The sequence below is a fragment of the Sparus aurata genome, chromosome 21 (genome assembly GCF_900880675.1).
Source record: "Sparus aurata chromosome 21, fSpaAur1.1, whole genome shotgun sequence".
In the NCBI taxonomy this organism is placed as follows: domain Eukaryota; kingdom Metazoa; phylum Chordata; class Actinopteri; order Spariformes; family Sparidae; genus Sparus; species Sparus aurata.
This window is the reverse complement of record NC_044207.1, coordinates 11,836,078-11,862,429: the sequence shown is the minus strand read 5'-3', so window position 1 is coordinate 11,862,429 and position 26,352 is coordinate 11,836,078. Positions and strand designations below refer to the sequence as shown.

The 26,352-nt window shown below is 41.3% G+C and overlaps 2 protein-coding genes across 8 annotated transcripts; both read left to right on the top strand.

Moving 5' to 3' along the window:
- The first annotated feature begins 464 nt into the window (after positions 1–464).
- Positions 465–4,899, top strand: erich2 (glutamate-rich 2). Of its 5 annotated transcripts, none has more exons than XM_030402125.1 (12): positions 465–620; positions 1,449–1,491; positions 1,681–1,729; positions 1,899–1,920; positions 2,020–2,054; positions 2,153–2,201; positions 3,570–3,606; positions 3,686–3,780; positions 3,884–4,008; positions 4,202–4,259; positions 4,339–4,410; positions 4,505–4,899. In XM_030402125.1, the coding sequence occupies exons 3-12, from the start codon at positions 1,727–1,729 to the stop codon at positions 4,711–4,713; spliced, it is 705 nt and encodes a 234-aa protein (XP_030257985.1). In that variant the 5' UTR covers positions 465–620; positions 1,449–1,491; positions 1,681–1,726; the 3' UTR covers positions 4,714–4,899. The 5 variants fall into 5 exon arrangements, with proteins under 5 accessions (XP_030257985.1, XP_030257984.1, XP_030257982.1 ...); XM_030402124.1 differs by having other exon boundaries at positions 2,017–2,054; XM_030402122.1 differs by having other exon boundaries at positions 1,895–1,920; positions 1,992–2,054; positions 4,357–4,410.
- A 3,569-nt stretch (positions 4,900–8,468) lies between these two features.
- LOC115572595 (glutamate decarboxylase 1-like) lies at positions 8,469–25,439 on the top strand. Of its 3 annotated transcripts, none has more exons than XM_030402851.1 (17): positions 8,469–8,884; positions 9,803–9,919; positions 11,992–12,048; positions 13,830–13,967; positions 14,901–15,143; positions 16,441–16,531; positions 20,070–20,182; positions 20,645–20,760; positions 21,062–21,141; positions 21,253–21,307; positions 21,422–21,538; positions 21,643–21,707; positions 21,799–21,877; positions 22,078–22,227; positions 22,356–22,463; positions 23,043–23,132; positions 23,411–25,439. In XM_030402851.1, the coding sequence occupies exons 2-17, from the start codon at positions 9,844–9,846 to the stop codon at positions 23,582–23,584; spliced, it is 1,752 nt and encodes a 583-aa protein (XP_030258711.1). In that variant the 5' UTR covers positions 8,469–8,884; positions 9,803–9,843; the 3' UTR covers positions 23,585–25,439. The 3 variants fall into 3 exon arrangements, with proteins under 3 accessions (XP_030258711.1, XP_030258712.1, XP_030258710.1); XM_030402850.1 differs by having other exon boundaries at positions 8,470–8,837; XM_030402852.1 differs by lacking the exon at positions 11,992–12,048 and having other exon boundaries at positions 8,469–8,837.
- Positions 25,440–26,352: the final 913 nt, after the last annotated feature.

Genomic DNA, 26,352 nt, shown 5'->3' with positions numbered 1-26,352 from the left:
CATCTTATTACTCTTTTCCATTCATTTCATTTTCTCGTTTCCTGTCATCAGCTATAAGCTAATCTCTGGAGGCCTGGCTCTGTGTATGTGACAAATATAGAACCTTTAAACCTGAATACTGTAAACAAACTGTAATCAAAACTCAACAACACTTCAAACTTAAGAGAAAATAAACAGCAATGTATGGATAGTATTATGTTGCAAAATGATTCACCATATAATAAACAAGTACATGTTTTATAAGACCTGTACAATGGGCTATTGAAACCTTTAACAGTCCATATAACAAACCGAAACACACGATTAGCTACTCCAAATCAAAGGCAGACTTGGTTCCTCACTCCAAAAGTTATGGAACGAAATTAAACTGTCTCTGGTCTGCATATTTTTTTAATTTTGCAGAATTTCCAGCAGCACCTGAAGGCAGCATTGACTCGGCGCTGCTCCGTTGCTATAGTAACGAATGTTTGCTGGCCTGTAGCGTCACGACCACCGTCTGACAGCTAACAGCTAGTAGCTACAATACTAGACAACTTTATTATCTTCATAGGAAAGTTTCAACACTTCCGTCATTTATTACTACCTAAAGTTGGAGTCGCTTCATCTTCCTCCATGAGCAGGTGAGCAACAGTTAGCTGTCTACCAATAGATATTTTAGCACTAACTAGCTCACAAAACACAGTTAGATGACTGCTTACAGATCGTTGTGCAACGTTAGCTTGTTGCTAATTTAAGACACGTAGCTAGCTTAACAACGCAATGACGGGGATTTTTTTCATTACCATGACTGCTTTAGCAGGTCTTATTTAGTAGTACATACATACATAAACTCTTGTTCAAAATATCTTTAGCCTCAAATATTCATAAAGGGATACCTAACAATATAAGGACACTAACGTAAAACACACTAAAGTACAGTGATGGAATGTAGTACATTTAAAGTTGCCTTACACTTCAATCCACTACACTTTGCAGGGTAATATTGTACATTTAACTCTTCATTTTTTTGTTTTTTGTTTGTTTTAGTGTTGTTGTTGTTGTTGTTGTTGTTATTATTATTGTATTGACAATCTGATAAAAAAAAAAAAACATTGACACTGATTCTGAAAATCATAAAAATTAGAAATTGGTCAGCCCATAGCAAACAGTATATACATACAAGGTTTATAATACCTTTAAAAGTATTCATCATTTACTTTTACTTTTTATACTGAAGTACATTTAATATAAGACCTTTATTCAAGTGATATTGAGGTGATTTTCACTTTTAACCATCATTTAAGCCAGCATCATTACTTTTACTCAAGTATGAGTTTTGGATACCTTTTACATCACTGCTGAAGTCCACATGGAAAAATTGTCAAATCAGGATTTCATAATCCATGCTCACTGATTCACAATCAGTAACAAGGCCTTACATTATTTCACTGTTGTGTTTTGATGACCAGGTTACAGTGTTTGGGAAAATCTTCCACTGGTTCAAAGAAACAGGTAATCACTAAAGAATCATGTTACCTCAATCTATTTTTCATGGATTACTTTGGTAATACTTAGTGTTGCCACTTCTGGAGTTGTTTGTTATAATCCTGGGTGACTGAAGTTGTTCACACATTGTCAGTGCCTGTGCGTTGCAACTGTATGTGTCCTAATTATAATTTTCATCTCTCTACTTGAATGAAGTTGACAGTAGAGGTCACATCTACTCCTGCTGAGAAAAGCAAACCAAATGGTAAGAGACTTTACATCTGTGTACAAAACATCATATCCAGACCTAATCATTGTGTTTTAAGACTGATGAATCGTTTTAATTTGGGTCCGACCCTTTGCTTGTGTAAATCATGTCATAGTTTGCCTTTGATGGTTAGCTCAGCCTCACACTCTGATTATGTTCCAGACAGAGTGGGGAAAAAAGTTTTTTTGGTGAGAAAAGTCCCATCTTAGCAAATATATATTTCTATCATAAGACACAATGCCCTTGTTGTATTTTTTAGACTTTTATTTACTTTTTGCATCCAGCAGGAATCCTCCTACCAGTACTGTCTTGTTCTGTACAGGTGGGTATTAGACAGCGAGATAGACAACAATCGAAGAAACACAAACACATTTTGCCTCACTACTTTAAAGTTATGTCATTGTTAATGTTTCTTACCAGGAGAAGAAAAAGTCTGGGTGTCCAAGAGGTGCAGTTCTGAATACAGATGGTATGTGTGATGATAGAGGGAAAACTAATTTCATCAGCACTATTTCACGTTGTGTTCCATACAAATATACAGGGGGAAACATGTTTCTAAACAGACATAACAATTTTTACCATGGAAAACAACCTCAGTAGACCATAATGCAATGAAACCCTCAATAATGTTGAATAATGAGACAAAAATAATTACCTTTTTTCAATTGGAATTGCTGTTGATCAACCCCAAAAACACATGGATTAAATGACGATGTGCATGCTTGTTAAATCTGTGATTCTAGGAGATGTAATGAATCAGACCAGAAGTGTCTTACATGATAGAATTAGACGAGACAGGCCGGGTCCATCAAAAGTAAACAGCAACGTTCACCACAAAATAACTGCTGGAAAATGAATGCCATCCTGTAAATTGATGATATTTGACAGTGTCAGAGGAATGTAAGTTCTTAAATCTTACCCATTAATCATGCCAGCATTTTGTTTTATTTGCTCTTGTTTCTGGACCTGCACTAGTGTTGTTTTTACAGATGCACAATAATATAAAGGCATATAACAGGAAAATAAAGGCATTAAAATGAACCTTTCTGCCAATATGACAGGCTGATAAAATGACAAACACAGTGTGAACCACTGACAAAAAAGTTTTCTTATTTCTCTCAGTGAATTTGTTCATTTTGGAAAGCATTCTATGTCTGCATCTGCCAGTGGGCCATCACAGCAAGAGTTGGTAATGATGTGTTAATTACGCCCACAGGAGAGACTTGTTTTCTGCTAAAGCAGTAACGACTAATCGATCAGTTAATTAGCCAATTTAAAGTAAATTTATTGCCAACTAGTTTGATAATTGATAAAGAGTTAAGTCATTTTTTCAAGGAAAAAACTGAAACATTTAGTGGTTCATGCTGCTTAAATGTGAAGATTTGCTTCTTTCCTTCGTCACTTACGACAGTTAACGAAGGGTCTTTTGGTTTTGGACAAAGAAGCTATTTGAGGGCATTCTGGGCTCTGGAACATGGTGATGAGCATTTTTTCCAATTTTGTGGCATTTTATAGGCTAAATGAATAATTGATTAAGTCATGAACATAATTATCAGATTAATCAATAATGATCATCACAAGATGCAGCAGGTAAGTGGAAAAACTATGTGCATATTTCAGTAAAGGCAGTCGGCAAAAATCCAGTGTTGTGCATCTCTAGTTGTTTTATAATGTTCAGATGCTCTTTACTATCTGTGTCATTATTCCTCATGTCACCTGACTGTTAATTAGGTTTGTTTTTAGTTGACAGTTTGAGCTTAGATACTAATATCAATAATTATAAATATGAGGGTTCTCTGGCTTTGTTAAATTCTGTATATGTCTGTTTCTCCTTCAGAGTGCTCACCGAAGGAATCCATCAGCAGAACACCATGGTCTGTGCATATACTTCAAAGAATAGGTGATCACGAATATCGCCGACACACAGCTTTTAAATCTTAAACCTGATTTCAGGGCTGAGGATCAAGCACAGTCGACTGCGGCGCCTGAAGATGAGCTGAAAATGAAAGCCTTGCCAGAAGCACTGCCTCTGGACTCAGCTGTAACAGGTGATGAACAAACTCAAAATGCAAGAGAAAGGGATGTAAAGAGACATGACTTGAAGAGTGATTGTTATTGGCAATAATGATTACGATGTTAATGGTTTGCCAGGAGGAGCAACACATGCTGCCCCAGCATCTGAGCCTCTTCCCACATATGAGGCGAACGAAGAACGAACCGAGGAGGAGGATGTTGAGGATGAAGAACTTAAGGCACCAGTGGAGCTGATAATTGAGGTAAAGTGACCAATCAACGTGAGAGATTCCACACTCTCAGCTCTGTTGGAGAAAAGGCTTCAACTCTAGATGTTTTGTTCAAAATCCATAAAACCTTTTCATACATTTATTCAGAATTCTACTTTGAGTCAACTTGGATGAACTTAGATTAAATTGGAGAAGTTGGCATTGAAATGAGGATGTTTGGTTTCAGTTCCTCAGAGCTGTGATGGACGGAGACTTCCAGCTGGCCAGCAAACTGTGTCAGATGAGTACGTACCCTGCATCCATCAGCTGTTTGCCTGTCACTCAATAAATCAGCCAATGGTGTCTCTTCTCTGCTCATTGCAGTTCTCATCTATGAACCAGACAACCCTGAGGCCTCCGAGTTTCTCCCACTGATCCAGAAGAAGCTGTCGGAGGGTGAGAGTCGCCCCGTTTTTTATGCAAACACAAACACCTCGGCTGCATAGTACACAACACACTGTGAGTTTGTGTATTGATTTTGTTCCTTTAGAGCAAGAGGCAGAGCAGAGCACTGAGGAAGAAGATGAGGATGATGATGATGATGATGATGATGAGTCTGGAAGTGATGAGGAGTCATCTCAGAGCTCAAGCTGCTCCTCTTCATCTTGCTCCTCTTCCTCATCATCAGATGAAAATGAGGAAGAAGAAAAGCGAGCGAACAGGCACAAGCCGTGCCCCCCATCTCAAATTTGCCCCTAGATATGTTGTAACGATCCAGGAGAGGCAACGTTAGGCTCCGTCAAGAGTGCTCAGCATCTTGTGTTTATTTTCATTTTCAAAGCTTATTTGCACAGTAAGTCTTTGTGCATTTCGTGGCTGCTGTGACAATTGTGTATTTTTTCATATCTCACTTGCAAATAAAATATTTACTGTGGACAAAGCTGATGGCCTTGTTTCCTTGAAACTAATAATCATTGTAGGCGCTGTTAGATCCCGAGCTCTACCCCTGTCCAGGAGGTACTCGACCAGCTCTCCATTATAAAGGGTTAGATCCCTATAACCTATAAAAGGTTGCTGAAAAGTGGGAATTTTAAATAGGGATTTTAAGCTGGTAATGAGGAGACTCGCCTAGCTTCTAACTGCCTGAATCCGAACATCTACCCTGCTTCCTCTGGTCTGGCACCTGACATGAATAGCCCTTGAGTCAGATACAGCCACGCCCGTTAATGACAGCTCTCCTCTAAATGATCTGGGCTCTTGGTATGGTGCTAGGTTTGATTTTAAGGGCTTTTGGTAAACCCTAAGGGCCTGTTTGAATTTGGTAGGCTAGAGTAACCTTTAAGAACCTTCAAGATATTATGCACACTTAACACCTGACTTTTACTTCAAATCAAAGAGACATAAAATCAATGTCCACAACTTTAACTTTAACTATATTATGTAGGTTTTATTGCATAGATTTTAGCAAGGGCAAAGCATACAGCGCATTACTTATTTCAATTACTATCACTCATTATCAAAAATACTTCTTGATAAATCACAATACTTTAAATAAATTAATCTAAAAGAGCTGAGGCTTGGTTAGAAATACTTAAATTTAGGTGAGATGGAGAGGGTCAGGTCTATCCAATGGCTTGCCTTTCCCTTCCTGCTGAAATTCCAAGTCCTTGAGGCAAATCACCAACCCGGCCGGAGGTCTCGTAACTTCCTCAAAGTCCAAACTTCACGCCAGCAGCGTGAACAAAAGTACTCCAATATCCAAATTGTAATCCACAGCATGTTGGCAAAAATGGTTAATCCGTTTCTGCGATGTTTGGGCTGCTCACATTCTCCGTCTCAGGTGTTTCTTCAAGGCTTGAGCAAGTGGAAGAACGAACTTTAGTCCGTGCTCCTCAGGTTATATACACTCTTGCTTAGGACACTGGCTTGGTTTTGTGTCATTAGGACATGTTTTCAGCATCTCTCCATTCACTGGCTGATAACCCCTTGATTAAGATTTCATAACGCTTCTCTCTTGCTTTGGACGGTGGCACGGTTTTATGTCCTTATTAGGACATTTTCCCACCATCTCTCCGTTCAATGACTAATAGTCCCTTGATGACGGCTGACGATTTCATAATGATCCAACATGCCTAGGTCACGGTCTGTGCCCGTGCCCAAAGCGTGATCAGATTTCGACACATCCTTTTGGCCTCACGTTGACCTGACCAGTTCTTTAACACTTTCTCATGACCTCAGCTCAACACTGTTTCTTTACTGATTTTCATTAGATCTCTAAACTTCAATACATCATGGTTACACCTTACACCTCCTTTAACTTTGCAAAGTTAATACTAAGTCAAAAATGATCATCAGAGACAGAATGACAGACAGAACCTTGAGTGTAACACTTCCTCTTTTTCACAGACACCCCGTGTTGCCCTTTCCTCTTCACTTCCTATTTCAACACACCTTTAATGTAATGGTTTAACACTTTCCAATGAATTTATGGCAAACACAGTGCAGCAAGTAAAGTTTTGATATATTGCAGAATCATTTCAGGACAAAGTATAATGTCCCTTTCTTGTATTTGTGTCTGACAGGAGTGTATGACTCTCAACTTTCTCCGTGTGTGTGTACATACTGGTATTTATATTAGACAGGAGTAAATGGATCTCAACTATTTTGACAGCGCCTAAGTAGTCATTAAAGTATGTAGCTAAACCTCATGATATAAATCCAGGCATGTGTTGACCTGCAGAAGGAAGATGAAAAGATTCAGAGATAGGAAGTAATTTAATTCTTTGCTGTGCTGTTTTCTTCTGCAATGGTTTAACGGCAAACAATACACAACTTCACAGTGAAACCCATTAATGGTGCAGTTTGTAAGAGCTAGCCGCCTGTCAAATTCGTACTCTAAACAAATAGGTGGCATCGTTTTATCAGTGTAACTGCTAACTGTAGCTGCTGTTAGCTAGTTAGCTCTGTTAGCCGTGCAGCTTGCAGTCCTATCAGCTGATTGGGCCTGAACTGCCACTACAATCACAGCAGCTTTAATATTTTAGACTAAAAGTAGCACATATTGAACCTTTAATTCGTAATTTTGGCTAATATAATTGAAATTTGTTTGAAATACCTATAAAAGTACCGTATGGAGCAAAGATTGTCACAACTGGCCAAACTGAACCTGACAGAAAGTGTTAGAAAGCACAGTTTCATTACAGGAAGTAATGAAATTACACTTTTTTATTTGACAAATAACAAGTTGATTAAAGTTGGAATTTGTTGTTTTTGGGAGGCAATTTCAGTCAGAAGAGAAAGATCGTCATTGATTGGTAACTCTTATTATAAAATTGATCGATTTTAATGCCTAAACAAACTGTCTTTGTTTTCATGACTGAATAAATAAACTGACCTTAAAGGACAACACTCATACTGTTTCACTTTGTTTATATGTGGTGGACCCTGCCACCATTTTCTAGCTTCGACAATGATCTGGGCACCTTGTTTTCCTCTGAGAACAGCTTCTTTAATCAGTCATGGAAAAGATAAACATTTCTGAGTTTGTATCATTACTTCATTAATATTGTATTTAAATTTAAATTAAAATTGGGAGTTTGAATTACTACTCTACAACTTCACAGTGTCTACAAATCTACATTTCAGTGCAAACAGCACCATTGAAAAGCTTTATTTTTATGAATGAGGATGGGCACATGTTTTTCTGTGATACTCTGCTTCTCTATGTGACCACTGGATCATCACTTTCAAGGTCACACACCCTCTTTTCTCTCTCTCACACACACACAGCTAATCCATCCTGGTGGAGGGCTATCAGCCACCGTATTTTGAATTATTATCACATGGCAGAGCTTCTCTTTATGAGTCGTCTCTATGCGTGACTTGTGAAAGGAGAAAGTATGGGCGCCGTCTGATAAAGGCTGTATATTTTGCAGTGAGTGAATGAACATAATGGCTGCTCTCTCTCCATTCAGTGGACCAGGACACGGGCACGAGGATCTGGGCGAGGAGGACACTGTGTCAACGCCCGCAAGGATGGATTCCCTGTGATGTCCCAGTGTTATTGTCCATGTCAAGGTTATAAAAAGGGTGCGTGTCAGAAATTATGATGCATGCATGAAAGTGAACATTACATTCAGTACAGGGGAAGATGGATGGATGGATTATGGACGTGCACGCTGCTCCCTCCATCACTCGGGGCTTTTATAAGAACTGTCTTTATCCTGGAATAAATACCCTGATGGGTGCCATGAAAAGCTCCTCGCAGAGCTTCCACAGGTCCATTGAAGATGAGATGGATCAAGTCTAAATGTGTATCTGTCACCAAAACCCATAAAACAGCTGTGTTTGTCATCCCAAGGTCAATCCAAGCAATCCATACATTTCACATTCAGGTCTCCATCTTCCACCCAGTGATACCCACCCACACCTGGAGACACACACACAAACACACACACACACACACACACACACACACACACCACGCAGAGTGACACAGAGAGGGGTGGGGATACGTCACTGGTGTTTTTCCTTTTGCTTTTTTAGGCTTCTTAAAGTGGATTGTGGCTGTCAGAAGCACTCAGGGAAGCTTCTTTAGTCGTCAGAGGGAGGCACGACTGTGACTCATGCCTGCGTGAAGAGACCAATGGGCAGCCGGAGCCTGAGATATAAATAACGAATTAAAAAAGAAGAAGAAAAAAAAAAAACATTCTTGAGGTAGAAAGGGTCAGTTGCGCGCCGCTGGATGGGATTTTATTAGTGCGCTCTGTTGGTATTCCGCCATCGCCGCTGCTGGACTGCTCCTTGTCGCGCCTCTGGGTGGCAATTGTAACATCTAGTTTATAGTTTTCTGTGGACTCGACAACCTGTGCGCCCGTGAGCCGGTAAGACGCCTCCGCCTTTCATTCTCATCGGCTCCCTTCGTGTACTGGTAGGCTTCATATTTTACTCACAGACACACGGCTCTTATTCTGAAATCATAACGTCGGAGTTGTTTCGGGGAGGAAAATCATAATAATAATAATATTAATAATGATAAACAAATACGATGTTTTTTGGGGGTCTTTTCCCCGTCGAGCGTGCAGATGTGTGACAGAAGGGCTTCATTAGTTGTTCAGTCTGTCGCTCGTGACAGGATGACATTGAGTGATGGTGGTTTTGGGATGTGCTTGTTCAAAGCGCAACTTAATTGAAATGTCGATTGCTGAGTCAATAGGTGGATGACGTAGGTTATGTATGTGGAAATTAGAGTTATCTGCTATCTATTTAATTTGTCTGATGTGTCATCTTAACCGCGGCCGGCTGAACGGCTCTTTTCTTTCCCTAATGTTCTTGTTTTCATTCCGTAGAAATATCTTCAATATCACAGACATAAAGATTGTAATGGTTCTGGTGCCGGTTCTGTGCCCGAGACTGATATCACCATTCTGCTCCAACGAGCTATTTCTCATGTCCTTGATAACAACTTTTAAATCCCATCCTTGCCACTGGCTCCGTGTTCTGCACGTTAATGTCAACCCGGTGTTCCTGTAATTGAATGCAAAAATTATGAAAGGCTGTCTCCCAAAAAATGAATGTACCCACACGGGCATAACTATTCATCCTGATGTGAGTACTACTCGTGCGTCGTGCGCAATTCTCTCCAAATTGCGCGCTTGATTCACAGCACGCCCTGCTGTCCTTCGGGAATAAATCGTTCCCGGCGAAGCACACTGGATATCTTTTTTTTTTTTTTTTTTTTTTTTTTAAAGATCAAATTCAGCCCTACCTTTTAGGGATATTTGTTTTATGTGTGCACTGGATGAGCCGAGCTGGCCACTCCACTAACCCTGGACCGTTTTGTTTGCAGTTGAATTATTCCCCAGCTGGAGATCAGATAACAGAGGACTGATGGCCACGTCTGAACCGAGAGCCACCGGCGGGGAGCAGGACCCCAACTCCGACAATCTAAGACCACCGTCCACAAGTATGTCCTCCACACTCTCCTCTCTCTGATAATGACGCAGATCGATCCCCGGGGCTCAATTCTAGTTAAGACGGTCTCTCTCTCTCTCCGGAGCGTTACGAAAAAACAGACGGGGACTCGGTGCCTTGCTCAAAGACACTTACGCAGTGCGATCTGGTGTGCCAACGCTAAAGCCTTGGACTCAGCTCACCCCCCGCACACCTCTGTCTGCCTCCCTGCCCCTCTCTCTCCCCTCCTTCCCTGTCTGATAAAAGCGAGTCTCGCCGGGCCATTTGCTGTGTGGGCTCCGTCGTTAATCATTCCGGTTAAAAACAGAGCCATCACAGCTGCCTGTCGCTGCTGGAGGATCGGCGGCGCGCACAGAGCAGTGGACCCGGCGCGGAGATAACGCGCCGTTAAGGCACTGAGAGGCATTTATTGATATCGTTTATTTATTTTTTTTAAATAAATATCCTGTGCATTTTCCTGTCTAATATATATCACTGATTTGTATATTCCCCCTTATTTTCTTTCAACAACGCGTCAGTTATCTGGATTCGATCCTGGTTTTTAAATGATTTCGGCAATTTTCGCAAAAATGTACCCCACCCAAACGCCCCCCCCCCCCCCCTTTTTAAAAAATTCAAAGTGATTTATTTCTGTCATAATTGATCTTATCTCGATCCCGACGGTGCTTCAGGCCCTCACGACTGGAGGCTGAATACATGAGCCGCTCTGGAGAAACATTTTACTGCGAATATTTTACGTTAAGTAAAAAAGTGTCTGAACCTAATTCGCCATACATTAACCTCCTGGTTTATTAATCATTTTATGGCTTTGTTGCATGTACAAAATCGACCCCATTATAGTGCACTTGAGCAGCCATCTGCAGGGCGAGGCGGGGGAAATAATTACAGGTTTGTTTTTGTCTGCGGCCGAATGTGAAAGGAAATAATCTGAGGACCAGAGTACAGTGCGTGTCCACATTCTTCTTTTCTTTATCGAATGAACTAATTTCAAAGCCTTTTATTTATGGCCCATAATTTTATACTAAAAACATCAGAGCTATCAGAGATGTGACCATTGTTTGGGAGAAAATCCCATTTTAAAAAAAAGGAAGATGTTTGTTTTGTCTGACTTGCTCGTGTACTGCTGCTGGATGTTGCCATTATCTCTCTGCCACGCTCCATCTCACGCCCGGCGGCTTGTAGTGTCTGTGCGCGCGCGTCTGTCTGCGCGCGCGCGCGCGCGCGTGTGTGTTTGTGTGTGCCTTGGCCCCTCAGCGCCTCGGGCTGTTTCTCTTTGTCTCTCTCGGAATAAAATTGCTTCAGTAAATTTAAATACTTGGTTTTTGTTTTGAAAACTTTTCCATCAGGTAGGCTACACACTCGCACTGCGCTCTTGCATTTTTCTATCCCCCTCTGGCTTCTGCTCCATCTCCGCTCACGCATGTCCACGCTCGGGGTCTCTGTGTGTAGCTCTGAGTAGGTGTGTGTGCATGGTGTGTGTGTGTGTGTGTGTGTATGAGACGCACTACACTGTAAGTTTTTTGCATCAAGCCGGCCACAGACTTCCTGGCCACAGACATTACCAGCTCGCTCCAGTCACACACTGTGTTTCACTCAATTAATTTCTGCCCTCCTCCGTGAGCTCATTTCACGGGCGTTAATTCCAGTCCGCCCCTTGGCTGGGTGTGTGAGCCGGAGTGCGGGGCCAATGTCGGTGCCTATTGATTGAACTTAAATCGGAAATGTTATAAGACTCATCCCCCCTTACGGTCGGTGGGTGCTGTGGTAAATAAATAAATAAATAAATAAATAGTGGATAAATCCTCGGTCAACAGAGGCAAAAAAACAAAAAAAACACCAGCTCACATTGAGCCAAAAAAAAAAACGTAGCTCATAAATTAAATTCCCCTACATGTGAAAATATACCTATTTAGTGTTCAGATTCACACACCTGGCCAAGATGCCGCCCGTCCGCATCACGCTTCCACTGTGCTCACATGTGCTCTCCACCAGCTTTCTCTGTCCATCCTCCGCTCATCCTCGCTGTCTCCGCGGCCTCAGACTCAAACGTTCATTCTGTTTTAGCCTACGAATACGCGTGGATGCACGGATGCACGCGGAAACTGGGGATGAAGATCTGTGGTAAGTTTTTTTCCTGGGCACACGAAATCTTTGACTCCTTTAAACATGCTTTATATAGCCTACATATAAATATTTATTCGTTTTTACATTTTGATAAAAACGACATTTGGTGAGGGACGTGAATGTACTGTGACATGTCTCCATGATATTCCACTGGGGATGTGCATTTTTACCTTTACTCCTTTATTTATTTTTGTCACTGGATGGTTATTCTTCTTCTTTTTTTTTTTTTTTTTAAATAACTGAATCCATTTGGAGGCCTGAGATAGGCCATGATAAGGGCTGTTAGAGCAGGGCCATCCTCGACTGCCACAGTGTGTTTCCATCTTCTAAAGGTCAGTAGACATTAGCCTTTAGGTCTGTTGATGAGAGCCCCCCGACCGCCCCTGATCCCCCCCGTCTCTTCCATTTCACCACCAAGAGAAAAAATCCTCCAGACAGGCCTGGAGATGTATGTTATAAAACTCTGAGCGAACCTTAAATCAACCTCTAAATAAAGGATAGTTTTCATCTGCCATAAAAAAATATTTCGTGAAAACAAGGAATACAATTTCTCCTTCCTTTGACAGCCTAGAAAAGCTGACATGATGCTTCAGGGAAGGTGTGCTAAAGAGGCACTATGTTCTGGAGACGAAGATCGTATTTATAATATTAATGAGATAACACTACGAACTCAAAAATATTTATTTTTCCATCCTTGAAAAAGCAAGCTGAAAATAAGGCCCCCCAGAACACTGTTTGAAGCGAGAAAGGTGGCATATACACAAAGCAAAACCGTATGTAATTATGTTGTCGTTTAAGGTCAGTGTGTTAATTGTATTTTTTTTTTTCAGTGATTCAAAAGAAATCACAGTATTTGAAATGTGTTTTTCTCACAGCTGAGCAAAGGGAAGTGAACGCCATGTAGACCTGGTCCATACACAGGATCATTTTGTGGCCTGTATGTTAGAGCAAACAAACAAAAATCAATTGAGATCGAATAAGTTTGATTTTGGTTGGTCTAAATGACATTTTAATGGACTTTAATGGAAATTGACTGGACACATTGCTATATGGGGTATGCGGTGATCATATTAATTGATTTCCAAGTATGTAATTTACGATTTAATGAGGCAAGCCATTATCGAGTTTCCACTGAAAAATATCAGAGACAGTATTTTATACCATTACATAAAACAAGGGTGCGTTACTTTCACGTCATTTGCGCACAATCAGGCCCACACAGATACAGAGGGCCTGTATGAAGAACACGGACCAATCATGGAGGGGGAATCACTGATGATCTGCGGGGGCAGACCGCCTCAGGGCGCTGGGGCTCCTTCATTAACCCCTCTTTACAGGATGTGTGTTTATCGGCTGCATGGGTCATCACCGCGGGCTGTCCTGCCCACTGAGCCGATCATGGCCGGGTACCTCTGGGTGCTTCCTAACCCGGAGTGTGATGTCACAGGGCGGGGCGGGCGCGCGCACATACACACAAACACACACACACGGGGATGCTGGTGTTCCCTCCTTGTGGTTAGCGCACATATGTGGCATATATAGTTTTGGCCTCCACCAGAAAAGCATTTCTGATGAGAGCATTCAGAGCATCAACACATTTTCCAAACGCTGCTCCCACGAGTATATTTGTGGAATAAATACCACTGAGTAATTAATTATTCTTTTTTTTTTATTTTTACAACCTATTTTTATTATCTTTTAATTTGGTGTTTCTCCTGGTGTGTCTGGGATGGAGATGTTTGGTGATAACTCCTGCCCCCCGCCGTGTAACACCCTAGGGTTCCTGCAGAAGAACAACAGCCTGGACGACAAGGGGAGGCTCGCGGGGCAGAAGAACCTGCTCTCGTGCGACAACAGCGACAGGGACGCGCGCTTCCGCCTCACCGAGACCGACTTCTCCAACCTGTTCGCCAGAGGTGAGCGCCACCCACTCACCCGACACATAAAAAACACTGCTCCCTGAAAGCACCTCAGTCCTTGACAGAGCTCCTTCACTGGAGCTGCTGGGGTCACATTAGTCTCAGTCTCATTAGTAGGAATAAAATCGACTGAAGGCCTCTGTTGAAATAAAGCTGTAAAGGGCCTCACAGGTAACAAGAGAAGCTGCTGACCATTCGTGACTGTTGCTTGTTATCTTTATGTTAGATAATGTAGGCGACGACAGGCGTTTTTTTCTTTCACTCCATTAAAGTCAACTTTTTAGAGGCAAAGTGTTCGAGGCTGTGGGTTAGCTAGGTATTTCTCACCTAAGACTGGTTTTTGTTATTTAAAATGTTAACCCGTATTTGATGCAATTATTCTGATGTAACTTAGCCTAGTTGTGTAAGGTGTACAGTGAGCAGCCCGTCACCTGTGAGGATGTGGGAGGAGTCAATGTGTTTGTCACCTCACGGCCTGTTAGCCAAAATGTGAGCTACGATGCAGTTATACGTGTGATTATTCTGGCTTTAGTAACGTTAGCATTGTTAGCCTAAGTACAAAAAAATATGACCACAATAATGACTTATTAGACATAGGTCACCAACAGAAAAATGGGACTTAAAATTTGGACATGAATGTCGAAGTGACCGAGGTTTTCTGAAGGCTGCTCAGTTTAATGTGCAATGAGCACACATAGAGGCTAACATTAACTAGCTCTTAGCGTGGAAAATGGGGTGAATTCAAATTTCAAAGACCCTTCTCTAATGGAGGGGCTACAATAAAAAGGTAAAACTACACTCCCTTGACCTTTCACTAAAATTTCCCCAAGGGAACCTCCCAAAGGGATTAATAAAGTCGTGTCTAAGACTCTAAAAGCAGAGCTAAATTAACATGGTAAATCTAAATTCCCACCACTGTTCTCTTCCTAGACTTGCTGCCAGCCAAAAATGGAGAGGAGCCCACCATACAGTTCTTGCTGGAGATGGTCGACATACTCACCAACTACGTCAAGAAGACTTTCGACCGCTCCACCAAGGTGCTGGACTTCCACCACCCTCACCAGCTCCTGGAGGGTATGGAAGGCTTCAACCTGGAGCTGTCCGACCAGCCTGAGTCCCTGGAGCAGATCCTGGTGGACTGCAGGGACACGCTCAAGTATGGCGTCCGGACAGGTAGGCAGGCCAGGACACCTTCAAGGTCACCTAATATGACATGGAAATATGATTTAATGAGCTGGCTTCATCTGAGGCCTTTTGAATAATTCATAGGTTGGCATAGTTACTTTAAATAGCGAAAGGATACTGAACGTGTGTGGATAAAACGCAAGTAACCTTGTACCTTGTCAGCTCGAAATAGGTATTTTTTAAATCTGCAGGCCAAACATACAGCCATATACAGTACATTATTACTCAAAGCATATTGTAATATTAGTGCTTTAATAATATGATTTTATGATACTTTACCATCTCTGAGAGTATCTTAAAATATTGCTAAAAACACATGCCCATTTTTGAATTTCATGTAAATTAATATTGGCAGTTTTACTGTACAGAGGTGAATTAAACATAAACCATTAGAGAAAAATCTTGTTTGCCAGGTAGTGTACAACCTATCAGGATGACTGCCTTATTTATGGCCCCCTTGGTAATTCAGTTGACATCGCTTTTCTTTTCCCACGACTTATTAAAGCGAGTGTTGCCTGAGGGGATCCTAACACGGGCTGTTTCAAGCTGTTAAAAACGACAACGCGTAACCTGTCCCGTGGGTATCATATATCATGCAGGGTCTACTGTGTCTACAGCTCAACACCAGTTTTTATCTGGAGATCTGGTGTGGGTTTTTTTTTTTCTTTCGTGACATTTCTATGGCTGAAAGTCCCACAGGAGGAGCTGTCCACGGTGCTGAAATAGAAAACTGATCTTTTCTCTCTTCTCCTTCCTAAGCAGCACTGTCAGTTTGTTTAAAATACCCACAATAGTAGTTTTTTTGAAGTAGCTTAATATGACTCATGTACTTATTATGTGAGGCGTACAGCACCATCTCCACAATGTGCTTACTGTATATCCATGACTGCATTCAGGCTCCAGGCCTGTTGATGGTGACTGTGTGTGCAAGCACCTTAGAGTCTAAATGGCTGTCATTTTGCCTTGTTACCAGAGTAATTGTGGTACACTGAACAGTGCTATGTCAGGTCCCTTAGGTTTCATGGCTGACCAGCGGACTACAAAATAAAATCTGTATGACTGTGAACATTTAAACAACTAACTCTTTCTTTGTTTTGTTTCATTTTTTTCACAATCTGATGTAGAAAAAAACAGTTTTAGCCTGACATAAATAAAGCTTATTCCCACTCAGGACAAAGCACACACTGCATTCTTTTTATATTACAGATGATTCCCTCATAGATGCAGTGAAGCCCTGTTAATTTGAATGCCATAAACATTATTGTGTATATTTTTCTATGTTTAGGTCACCCACGATTCTTCAACCAGCTGTCCTCTGGTCTTGACATCATCGGTCTGGCTGGAGAGTGGCTCACCTCCACTGCTAACACCAACATGTAAGTCACACAGTATACTTCTCTCTTGCGTGCATGGCACATACAGGGGAAACACCTCTATGTGTTACAGCAGGACAGCTGGAATTTCCAGTTTGTAGGCCACTGGAAAGAGCCGCCAGCCATCATTATGAAGTCTCGGTGGAACTGCTTATGGTTTACCCCTCAGCCTGCTCCACGATCGGTCACAGCAGCCTCTGAGGGCAGTTATATAAAGTGTTTGGTTTGTCCTGTAGAGACTTTGTATTGACAGACGGCAGGCTGCCACTGTGCTGTACTGTATATCGGAGGCAGCTCAGCCCCAGGGGTGGTTAAATTGCATATTGATCTTGGGTCACAGTTACATGGTGGCCCAGTCTGATAGAGGGCATGAACCTCATCCATATCTCACACCCTCAACACAGACACACACATGAAATCAAACACACACGTGTTGTAAATAAACTAAAAGTCACTCACTGGAACAGAATGAGGAACGTTGTACAAATACTGCTGTACAATATCAAAATATTTAATACAGACACTTGCACACACAGACATACATGTCTTTGCTGGAAGTTAACAAGCATAGTACTGACAGCTCTGTCAATTCATTTTCAGTGGAGGATAAATGAATTTGTTTAAGATGATTAACTGTTGGATTAAGAAAGAATTCCTTAAAAAATGATTTTGAGCCTTATGCTCAATGGAAATCTACAAAATATATTTTCACAGCCATGCTTACAGTATTAAGACCAGAAAAGAAAATGTAGGGCTACAACTTTAACATTCAATCTGTCAGATATTTTTCTCAATTTACTGATTATTATTTAATCTTTAAAATATCCAAAAGACCTGAAGTAAGATTGTCAAATGTCTTGGGTTTTTTTTGGGTTTCTTTTTGGGGGGGGGGGGGGGTGACCAACATACCACAACCTATAATACTCAGTTAACTTTCACATTAGACAAAGAAAAGCAACAAATCTTGGTATTTTTGCTTGAAAAAAATGTACAATATATCATCAATTTTTTTCAGATCAACTCTACTCTCACTTAGACATCTAAGTACAACAAATCTGTCAGACATTGATGTGGAGACATGTGATATTTCAGAGTGTCATTGTACAAACTGACATAAAGCTGCAGACACAGCAGGACCTGCCCAGTGCCAAATGACCACACGAGGAAAGTGGGGGGCAGAGGCAGATATGCACCGCCCATATACACTAATTCAGCATTCAGCATTCTCTAACTATTCTGGCCTCTATCATTTCTCCTAGACTGGCTGCTAAAGAAAAGATCAATGCAAGGATAATAAACCACAAGCCAAAGGAAAATTGAGACACTTAATTTACCCAATTTCTCAAAACATTAGCTCAGGAAACCACTCCCTCTTAGGAAAAACTTTCCCATCTCATCTCCCGGTTGGAAGAATGCCCCAAGAGATGGGGCCATTGAATTCACACACTCGCGCACACTTTCATAATGACACACACACACGCATACACACACACACACACACACCAGCTCTGGCTGTCCCAGATACAGCAGCTAGGGTTTCCAGTCCATTGACTGCAGGCTCATTGAGAGCTGGTCTTAGCAGATAGGCCAGCTGGGCCCCACACTGACACACAATGTCCTCCGGCTGCACAGAAAACCCTGTCACACTGTGGAAACTGGCTGCTTCAGCTCCCTGCGGAGTGCTCATTCTGGCTCTATTGTCCCTGTGGATACAGACTGACTCAGTGCTCCTTTGAGGGGCTGAGAGGGGAGTGTGGTAGGGGGTCACAGGGTTAGTCACATAGACACACACACACGTTCAAACACAGACTCACGCACATTGAGTGCCCTTGATGACGATAATAAGGGCATTTAGGGGCCGTCCCCGGAGACAGGCAGGTGACTGAGGGGTAATTTTCACCCTGAAAAGACCAATGATTGGCTCTGATTGTGATAATGATCACCATTATTGTCATTACAGCGTGAAATGACTCACAGAGAGAATGAGAATTTTAAAAAGATGCACTGGCTTTGTTCTCTTTCTGCTGCGGTTGCGGTAGATTTTAAGATGAAATGAAAGTGTCACATCCAGTATATTAGGCATTTTGTGTTCCATATGTGAATCATAACTCCAATATATCAAAGGACACCATATTTCTGAATTTAGGTCAGGGAGAGGATACAAAATGAGACCTTTATTCTTCTTTGTGATTTCATCCATAGCAGTAGCTGTTAATGGCCCAACAGTCACAATCTGGTGTAATGGTTACAAGTTAATGTTCCAATCAAACCCATCCTGTGGGTGAGCCCTCAACAAGAACAATTACACAAGAAAAATGTCTTTTCATCCCCTCTTTGTCCATCTTTCTGTTTTTCGGTGTCTATCTATCCTCGACCAGGCCTTCACTCTCTTCTCCTTTCTGTTATTTTCTGCCTTCATGTTCTGTTTCTTTTCTGCAGGCTTTCCTTGCTCTGCTTCCACATCATCCCCTCCTTTTCCTTTGTTGTTCTCTGTCACAGTTTCCTTCAGTGCTTTGTTTCCACACAGCCCCCTCTCCTTTCAGCCTTTATCTCTCCTCCTCTCCCCCCAAGTTACGAAATGCTTCAGCCCTCGTTTAGATACCTACAGAGAGGAATCGAAGAGGAGGGGAGATAATGTTATTGTTGTTTTAGATGGTCCTGGTGGTGGTTGATGATGGGAGCTGAGGACTGTTGTGTAACTGGCCTCATTAAAAGCAGGGTAAACAGGGATCAGTCCTAAGGGTTTGTGTGGGAGGCACTGAGATGGCCTCTCAGTTAGCAACAAAAGCAAATGCATCAGTCTCACTGTAAGAGTTTCATGACATACTTTACGTACTTTAGCTTCTCTAAGAGTTTAGCTCTTTTATGTGTCCATGGAGCTCCTGGTCGTTTTATCTTCTGCTAGCCGACAGAGAGGTCACAGACACATCCAGTATTTTTCAAAAAAACGCCTTCTTTCTCTCATCGCTCTGACAATTCTTCTTTTGTTGTGGATATTATTTTTTTGTCTTTTAATCTTTCTCTTTCTTTCAATGAAAGAATGAAATTCACAATAATGGTGCTTTCCTCTATTTCTCAATTTTGGGGTCAAGGCTGTTATCTCCTTAAAACACCCTCTCTGCCTGTCTTTCTTCCTCTCACACACACATACACACATTCACGTCCCATCAGCCGTCAAATCAGCCCCATTCAGAGCCGCTGCTGAGATTGGCAGGATTGACAGATAACCATCAGAGCTTTGTGTGCTTTAATTAAACTACTGAGTGATTTTAGAGAGCATTTGAATATGAATGTTTGCTGCCCGGCTCCTATCAGACACTTTTTAATTAGCGCAGTCAGCACAAGCTCCAGTTTGTGCTCTGTGGATGGAATTATAGTGACGCTAATGAAAAACCAATGACTGTGTGTGTATGTGTGTAAATTTGGTCTTTTTGATTTGCGTGTGTGTGCATAAGAATCTTCTTTTTTTCTTTCTGCTCATGAAGCAGATGTTAATGACTCAACCTTTACAGTGATGATACTTTTGTGATATGATTGACAGGTTCACCTATGAGATTGCTCCAGTGTTTGTGTTAATGGAGCAGCTGACTCTGAAGAAAATGAGAGAGATGATTGGTTGGCCCGATGGCGAGGGGGATGGGCTCTTTTCACCAGGTTAGTCGATGAATGACAGCATCGATATACAGAGCTGCAACCATTTGTCAATTAATTGATCGAAAGAAAATTAGTTGTCAACTATTTTGATAATTGATCAATCCTTTCAGGCAAGCAAAAATGTCAAACATGTGATGGTTCCAGCTTCTTAAATGTGAAGATATGTTGCTTTTTCTGTCATTTATGATCTTATAATAAAATTATTTTGGTTTGAACCGTTTGAACAAAAAAATCAACTCAAAGACATAATTTTAGGCTCTTTTCCACATTATTTTGACAATTATTTTCATGATATACCAATAAATTGTGAAAGTAATGTTATTTTGTGTTTGATGATGAAAAATACCCATAAATTGAAAGTCAAATGAATTGTTATGATATCACAGTAAGAGAGTCATGCACTACCGTAGGTGTGTGATGGCTGCTGTTCAAGGTGCTGATGTGTGTGTCTCTCCTCAACAGGCGGCGCTATCTCCAACATGTACAGTGTGATGATCGCACGTTACAAGTATTTCCCAGAGGTCAAGACCAAGGGCATGTCTGCTGCTCCTCGACTGGTCCTCTTCACATCTGAACATGTACGTGACCATGAATACACACACACACACACACGCGCGCGCACGCACGCACAAGCACACACCATTTTAAATGTTCTAATAAAGCAGACGCTACGCTTCAGTGGCTGTAGATTGAGGCCATCGAAGAAGTCCAGTAATAATCAGCAGGAAATGTTTTTTATCACATCTAATTTTGTCCATAAAACATTGCCCAGTTGACAACATGAGAAAAGTCAAGCAAAAGGTTATGCAGCAATTAGCTTATAACATCTCCACTCTCCTGTGAACATATTATATATATGTTACATGTGTGTCCCTATAGAGCCACTACTCCATAAAGAAGGCTGGAGCTGCTCTCGGCTTTGGTTCTGAGAATGTGATCCTGCTGAGCACAGATGAGAGGTGGGGAACTCATATTGATAATGTAAAGCCACTGTTAATATAATAAATGTGTAAAATACTGTCTACAATGTGTGTGACATGTTATGTGATGATAATATGATGCTTTTTCAGAGGGAGAGTCATTCCTGCAGATCTGGAGGCCAAGATCATTGATGCTAAACAGAAGGTCAGTGTCACAGTTCCTTTTTCTTTCTTTTAGTTAGTTTGTTTGATGTTTTGTTTTTTCCCAGGCTTTAGCAAACCTTTTCCCCTCTAACTGTCATGTGTGCTGTCTCTATAGGGTTATGTGCCATTGTTTGTAAATGCCACTGCTGGTTCGACAGTGTACGGTGCATTTGACCCAATCAATGAGATCGCTGATATCTGTGAGAAGTACAACTTGTGGCTCCATGTTGATGTGAGTAGTAGACATTGGAATAATCACTGTTGTATCTTGATGATAGCAGTAGTAATACTCTGTCCTTGCCTGCATACCCTTCAATAAAACGGGTGTCTCCTCAGGGAGCGTGGGGTGGCGGACTTCTGATGTCCAGGAAGCATCGCCATAAGCTCAGTGGAGTGGAGAGGTAAGAACATGGGAGTGCTGTGAATTGTTAATTTAAAAAAGTCTTTAGTGAAACAACCTCAGTACATTAAGACATATATTAAACTTTGCAGGGCAAACTCTGTCACATGGAACCCGCACAAGATGATGGGCGTGCCTCTACAGTGCTCTGCAATCCTGGTCAGAGAGAAGGTAAAGGAAACACACACACACACAATTCAACATATTTACCCTTTTGAACACTTGTTGTTATGGCAGGACATTCTTTTTGAAAATGACTATGATACACATTAATGTTACCTTTCATAAGAAGTCTGTGATTGTGTGCCATCGTGCTGGTATGCTTTGAGCAGGAGGTAGGTTAACAGTGTGTTCTTTATGTGTGTCTGTAGGGAATCATGGCAGGCTGTAACTCCATGTGTGCCGGCTACCTGTTCCAACCAGACAAACAGTACGATGTCACCTATGACACAGGGGACAAAGCAATCCAGTGTGGCCGACACGTTGACATCTTTAAGTTCTGGCTCATGTGGAAGGCCAAGGTGAGACTGAGGGAGACATATACATCTAGTCATGGAATTGTCACGTTGTTATCGTAGCAGATGCTGTAGCTTTATGAGTTTTGCTTTTTATTGTAATTATTGCCTTACCATCTTTTTTGTCCCTGCAGGGCACCATAGGGTTTGAGCAGCACATTGACAAGTGTCTGGACCTGTCTCAGTACCTTTACAACAAGATCAAGAACAGGGAGGGATATGAGATGGTGTTTGATGGAGTGGTGAGCTTCTCTAATTTTGCATTCTAGCATTGTTGTTTCAAACACTTAGGAGTGTTTCAATAAGCAATACTGGCAAGACAGAAAAGCATTTTTGGTTGGTTAAACAACAAAAAAATTATTCTACTTTATTTGTAGTGTATTTAGTCTTTGACTTGTCGATTGATCGATTAGTCAAACTAATGGAAATTAGTTGCAAGCTTTTTTGATATTAGGTTTATCATTTCAGACATGTTTTTCAAATATTGGCTGGTTTTAGGATCTTAAATGTGAATATTTGCTGCTTTTCTTTGCCATGTATGACATTAAATAAAGGCTCTTTGGGTTTTTGACTGTTGGTTGGATAAAAGAAGTAATGTAAAGATGTCATTTCTGACTGATTGTAAAACAATCGGATCTTGCGGCCATAATTGATTAACAGTAAAAAGTATATTTACTAAAATTGGTATCTCTTCTTTGTCGCAGTATTTCTCTTGCTGTCTTTCCTCATCTTTCTACAGTTTCTTTTCGTTCAGTGTAAAACAAGTTAGTTCCTGAAGTGTGTGCGTGTATGTGTGTATTAACTTTTTTTTCTTTCTGCAGCCTCAGCACACCAATGTTTGCTTCTGGTACATCCCACCCAGCCTGAGAGGCATGCCCGACGGTGATGAGCGGCGGGAAAAACTCCACAGGGTGAGACGCTTCTTTTAGTTTCTCAGCTTGCGCAACACTGGTTACCTGTTCCCAGATAGGAATGAGCTTTCAGCTATTCTGGTGCAATAAATTGATTTCTCACTGTCCCTGTTTGAAAAACATTAAACAAAAAATGTAATGAGTTTGAATGATTGATCGGCTTTCATGCTCAGACCCTATTTATCTTCACACGATGAATGATGTTTTCATGAACACTAGCTACTTGAGACTCTGTCCAGGAATGCGGCTCTAATTCATCATTTTTGTGGCTCCACCAGGTGGCTCCAAAGATCAAGGCCATGATGATGGAGTCGGGGACGACCATGGTGGGCTACCAGCCTCAGGGCAATAAAGTCAACTTCTTCCGTATGGTTGTCTCCAACCCTGCAGCCACCCAGTCTGATATCGACTTCCTCATTGATGAGATTGAGAGGATGGGTAACGACCTGTAGACCCTCATCGCTGCTCTAGTGGCCAGATGGCCGACCTCCAGTCTTTATCTGTTGTATTTCCAAGGCGAAAGCCAATAAGGTGAAACATTCACAATGCTGCAGACAGAAAAATGATAGGACATGTTTTAGACTCTTTGAAGCCAGTCGGCGTTTGAAGCATTCTGACTGTTTCTCCAATAAAGAGAGACTTGCAATGCGAGAGACTTTAAGTTTCTTACTTGCTTGTCCCAACTTGTTCCTCCTCTAGGTAAAATATAGAAGTACTAAGTATTTGAAGGCTCCAGGTGTGACAAACATGCTCTAATGTGTGTGTGTGTGTGTGCTGTGGAATCTTGTAACGTGTGTGTGCTTGTGTTATCTAGTTTCTGTTCTGATGTAGTTTGTCTCTTAATGTCTGTGTGTGTGTATGTGTGTGTCTGTGTGTGGGAGTGTATGTGTTCAAACACTGAAAGGGAGAAAAGCACAGATCAAAATATAACAAACTGTCATAAAATGACTCTGCTGTATCATATATTTGCTACACAAAATTGAAGTGGTGCTTTCAGCTGTACATTATATATATAATCTCAGTGCACCGACCTATTTGTCCTAAACCAGTGTCCGAGCCCCTGAAGCAGTGTGTGTGTGTGTGTGTGTGTGTGTGTGTGTGTGTGTGTGTGTGTGCAGGAGTTTATCCTGTCATGTATTTTAGGCTAGCAGTATGATAAAAATAAGCTTATTATGACCTAATGTGCACATCGTAGGAACCAAGTGTGTTGAGCTGAGAGGTTTTAGATAACCTCCAGCTGCTGGTCGACAGTCTGCAATATTTTCCCTCGTAGAAGTCTAAGATAAAGATTTAAAATGTCCACAGTGATCCCGAGTCTGTGACGACTTTTAACTAATAAGACGCTGGCTCGTTGTCTGTTTCATGCAATCATGTGATGCTCATACGTGTTTATAACATTGTTAGAATATTAAGATTTGATTATATAAGAACAAATATTTATTGCATTTCCACTGTTTGCAGATTCAGGTATTTTACTGTAAATGTATCTTTATGAGTATTACATGGTAATACATTTGTACATGTAATCACAGAGATTTGAGTAAAGTTTATTTATAGTGATTTTGTCAGCCAAAGAAAGAGAACCGGGAACAGAGCAATCCATCGTCCTTCATATAAAACTTCTTTAAGATTATAGATGTTTGTAAAATGTGACCTATTGACCCTCGACTGCGATGCAATTTCTATAGTGTGTTTCTTTCTGTGATTGTGAGTCTTTTGACTGAATGTTTTGAGGCGACTGACTGGCCTTCTGATGAGATTAAGAATGAAGTCTGTATGATCCTGTGGCAGGTGTGCCGGTCTGTTATTTTAGAGAGAAGCACAAGGATGTGAGAATGTACTCTCCTCTAGAGACTGGAAGGAAGAAAGGATTGTTGTATCTGTCTGAATCCTAATGCATTTACTGTAATATAATATATTAATTGTAATACATATTAACTGTATTCTCAGTGTTATGGGAGCTCAGTGGAATATCTTATATAAAGAGTTCCCGTGTGTGTCTTTGCACAATGTTCACCTTTCTTTCTTCCATTGTAAATGGATGTGTATTATGGCAGTATTATATAAGACTTCTGTTAACAAAGTATTTAGGGTATCTAGGGACCATATGTGAATGGCACAATCACATAAATCATATTTAAGGTAATATGTGTATTGTACGTGGCCAATGACTCCTGTGTGTGACCAATCTGGTTTTTTGACTAAGCCAACTGTAAGGGGACGTTTCCCAGGAGGTTTTCAGTAGGCACTTTAACGGACTCATACCATCTCTAAAAAGATCTTTAATAAAGTCTATTAAAGCAAAAAGGGAGTCTGACTTCTTGAACAAACATCAAACAAACATTGTTCACATAACTGTTTTCTCTGTGGCTCTTCAACATGCAGGACTCAACAAAGATAGACATTTTATTTTTGTCTATAATCCAACTCTGATATTCTTATGTCAGTAGCCCCCCCCCCCCCCCCAGACAGACACACACTCTCAGAGAGACATTATTGCCTCTCTGCCTAATCATCCTGGAGAAGGCTTTGTTTGGCCCCTAGCTGTGCGTAGAATTGGCTGTTCTCCAGCGTGAAACACTCGTCTCCTATCTGCTCCTTTTCCCCTTTATTCTTTCCATTTCTCCTCTGGCATCTCTTCATCTCACCCCCTCTTCTCTGCTACACTCCTCTGTTCACATTTGCTCCTCCTTCCATAATTTCCCCCCCGTCTCTTGGCCGTCATTCACCTGTGAGTATGATGTGGTTCAGCCTCACTAGGCCACAATTTCATGGAGAAACAGAAGCATTAGTTACAGTGTTTCATAACCTTTACATGGAGGGCAGAGAAATATCAAAGAGAAGACTGGCTGCTGAGTGTAGCTCAGGATCTACAGTGAGCTCAGCAGTGAGGATGTGCTGCCGGTGCCCTCTGGTGGTGACTCTGTCTGCACAACCATCCACAGTCACACATAACTAGTGAAAAAAAAGCACCTTATATAAAATACTATATAGGTCAATGTCAAAGTTAAACATCATGTCTTTGTATTCTTCTGTGTTTAAATGCTGTTGACTGGACTGTATTGTTTTGTAATTACCCAACAAGAATAAGTCGATGTTTATCCGAGAGCTTCTAGTGGACGTGATCGCAACTCTACTGCAGGGCTGTAAGCGCTGATACACACTGGTAAACCAACAGTGTATCATAACTGTATACTGAAAGTGTGTCAGACGAGCTTTC

What these genes read in the sequence shown, in the direction of transcription:
- erich2 (XM_030402121.1), top strand. An exon ending in CCACTGGTTCAAAGAAACAG is followed by an intron (nt 1,492 to 1,680) that starts GTAATCACTAAA and finishes ACTTGAATGAAG; the next exon opens with TTGACAGTAGAGGTCACATC. An exon ending in TGGGGAAAAAAGTTTTTTTG is followed by an intron (nt 1,921 to 1,991) that starts GTGAGAAAAGTC and finishes TGTATTTTTTAG; the next exon opens with ACTTTTATTTACTTTTTGCA.
- LOC115572595 (XM_030402851.1), top strand. Translation starts at nt 9,844, where the DNA reads ATGGCCACGTCTGAACCGAGAGCCACCGGCGGGGAGCAGGACCCCAAC. An exon ending in CTCCAACCTGTTCGCCAGAG is followed by an intron (nt 13,968 to 14,900) that starts GTGAGCGCCACC and finishes TTCTCTTCCTAG; the next exon opens with ACTTGCTGCCAGCCAAAAAT. An exon ending in TCCTCTTCACATCTGAACAT is followed by an intron (nt 20,761 to 21,061) that starts GTACGTGACCAT and finishes GTGTCCCTATAG; the next exon opens with AGCCACTACTCCATAAAGAA.